The sequence below is a fragment of the Sprattus sprattus genome (assembly GCF_963457725.1).
Source record: "Sprattus sprattus genome assembly, chromosome: 10".
Taxonomy (NCBI): domain Eukaryota; kingdom Metazoa; phylum Chordata; class Actinopteri; order Clupeiformes; family Clupeidae; genus Sprattus; species Sprattus sprattus.
In genome coordinates, this window is record NC_137908.1 from 2,597,093 (window position 1) to 2,600,104 (window position 3,012).

Here is a 3,012-nt window from a genome sequence, read left to right on the forward strand (position 1 = left end):
AAAAACAGAGATTAAAATAAATTACAAAGATTAAAATGATTTTTTTTATTTTTTTTTGACATGAAATGACATGTCTACCATGTGATTTATCAGGAAAAGGGCCTCTACAACTGGACTTACAAGAAATGGCAAGACTATACTAAAAATACATTTGGGAATGTATTTATAATCTTTACTGGCCTCTTCATAAATTCTTGGATCTTAACTTATTTAGAAAATGTCTACCACGTGATGTCCATGTTCCAGTACCAGCAATACACATCATTCAACAATACAGTCATAAGTAGGTAAAAAATACGACACTCCACCCAAAACACCTGCTGGTGATGACGAGGCGTCACCGGGCGTGTCGGAGGGAGAGGTGGAGGCAGTTTGAGCAGAGGAGGATACAAATGAAAGCCTAGAGAGTGCCGTGGTTTTAGTCTCCCGCAGGTGAGCACATTGGTAGGTGCCTCAGGCGACTCAGGCAGCGTCGGAACAATGAGGAAATACTGGTGGAGCGGTTTGACGGGCCGGGTGTTTGGGAACCCTGACACAAGCGATCAGGTAAAACAAACATAATTGCGCTACAGGTTAAGCTAAATCACGATCAGGGTGGTTCACCGAATAGGAAGGAATCCTGAATCGTCTACATACGATGCCTTAATGTCCTCACCTGCCCAAACAAAAGTACCTACCGCGAAAGATGCGCTAATTTGCAATCTGTCTGGGTAATGTTACGTATTTTTCAGCTACGTATTTTACATGATCAGAACCGATTATCCGATTATGTTAACGACTGCTGTTTTAGTCTTTCGCATATTTATTTAGGCTAATTGATTTTTACAGTGTGCGCAGTGCAGTCCACAACAGCCTATTTGGAAATGAACGTAATTCTTTGATTTATGAAAACGGGTAAATGATTCATGCGGATGTAAATAGATGTCAAATAATTTATGTGGATTATTTGTCAAATCTAAGAGATGGGTGGCATAGACATCAAATATATGTCCATAAAGAGATGTCTATATATTTATAGGCAGTAGGCAGAATGTTAAGGAGGAAAGAACTATACTTAAAATACATATGGGAATTAATATCTTATATAATCTTTACTGGCCTCTTCATAAATTCTTGGATCTTTACTTATTTGTAAGCATATTTTACTCATAAAAAAGCTAATGTTGATTTGACACCTCGTTGTCATTTTTATTGCATGAAGCCTTCAGTTTCTGTGAAGAGTAAAGAGTTAAAACCGCAAAACCTAAATGTGTGCCTGTCCTGATACTGATGGGCTCAGCTTTTCAAGCCCGACGGACCAGTTAAATGAGTCTGAATGTCTGTACTACTGTTTGCGCAGTGGTGTAGTGGTCTCTGGAGAAGTGGGTATACTCTTTAATTTTTTTAAGCAGCCCATACAGCACAGGATAAACGTCCTGTTTTGAGAAGTGGGTATACACAATGCTGACTGAAAAATAAGTGGGTATACTCCGTATACCTGCGTATACCCTGGACTACACCACTGGTCTCGTTTGACTCCTGTGTGTCCCCCTGCTGTCTCTGGTTCTTTCAGCAGAGCGTCCATGGCACACAGAAGACGGACACGCACGTGGGCAGCGGGGATGAGAACGTGGAGCGTGGCAACTGGAGCAGTAAGAGGGAGTACATGCTCTCCATGGTGGGCTACGCCGTGGGTCTGGGCAACGTCTGGAGGTTCCCCTACCTCACCTACAAGCACGGGGGAGGTGAGTCACTGGGTCGTCTTTGTCTCGCATGTCCCCAGCACTCCGTCCCCAGCACTCCGTCCCCAGCGCTCCGTCCCCAGCACTCCGTCCCCAGCACTCCGTCCCCAGCACTCCGTCCCCAGCACTCCGTCCTCAGCACTCTCTCACCCGTGCTCCTTCAACATCGCTTGTGTGTTGGCATGTGTGTTGGCATGTGTGTTGGCATGTGTGGTGGCATGTGTGTTGGCATGTGTGTTGGCATGTGTGTTGGCTTGTGTGTTGGCATGTGTGTTGGCGTGTCTGATGACGCGTGTTGGCATGTGTGTTGGCATGTGTGTTGGCATGTGTGTTGGCATGTGTGTTGGCTTGTGTGTTGGCATGTGTGTTGGCGTGTCTGATGACGCGTGTTGGCATGTGTGTTGGCATGTGTGTTGGCATGTGTGTTGGCTTGTGTGTTGGCATGTGTGGTGGCATGTGTGTTGGCATGTGTGTTGGCATGTGTGTTGGCATGTGTGTTGGCGTGTCTGATGACGTGTGTTGGTATGTGTGGTGGCATGTGTTGGTATGTGTGTTGGTATGTGTGTTGGCATGTGTGTTGGCATGTGTGTTGGCGTGTCTGATGACGTGTGTTGGCATGTGTGTTGGCATGTCTGATGGCATGTGTGTTGGCATGTGTGTTGGCATGTGTGTTGGCATGTGTGTTGGCATGTGTGTTGGCATGTGTGTTGGCATGTGTGTTGGCATGTGTGTTGGCTTGTCTGATGACGTGTGTTGGCATGTGTGTTGGCATGTGTGGTGGCATGTGTGTTGGCATGTGTGTTGGCTTGTCTGATGACGTGTGTTGGCATGTGTGTTGGCATGTGTGGTGGCATGTGTGTTGGCATGTGTGTTGGCATGTGTGTTGGCATGTGTGCTCACAGTTCCCACATGCGACTCCAGCTGCACAACGTCATTCAGATTAGTTCACATTTATTCATTTTTAAATAGCCGTTAGCGATTGACATGATCTCAGGGTGCTTTACAGAGCCCAGTACCTGATCCCCTCTACAGAGCCCAGTACCTGATCCCCTCTTCAGAGCCCAGTACCTGATCCCCTCTACATAGCCCAGTACCTGATCCCCTCTACAGAGCCCAGTACCTGATCCCCTCTTCAGAGCCCAGTACCTGATCCCCTCTACATAGCCCAGTACCTGATCCCCTCTTCAGAGCCCAGTACCTGATCCCCTCTACAGAGCCCAGTACCTGATCCCCTCTACAGAGCCCAGTACCTGATCCCCTCTACAGAGCCCAGTACCTGATCCCCTCTTCA

At 46.9% G+C, this 3,012-nt stretch overlaps 1 protein-coding gene across 1 annotated transcript in view; it reads left to right on the forward strand.

Annotated features, from left to right (window-relative positions):
- Positions 1-480: 480 nt before the first annotated feature.
- slc6a14 (solute carrier family 6 member 14) overlaps positions 481-3,012 on the forward strand; it is a gene marked incomplete at both ends in the record, with an annotated part of 15,399 nt that continues 12,867 nt past the window's right edge. The window contains 2 exons of the mRNA XM_080845798.1: positions 481-546; positions 1,553-1,724. Coding sequence (XP_080701924.1) covers positions 481-546; positions 1,553-1,724 — 238 coding nt within the window. The remainder of the gene's footprint in view (positions 547-1,552; positions 1,725-3,012) is intronic.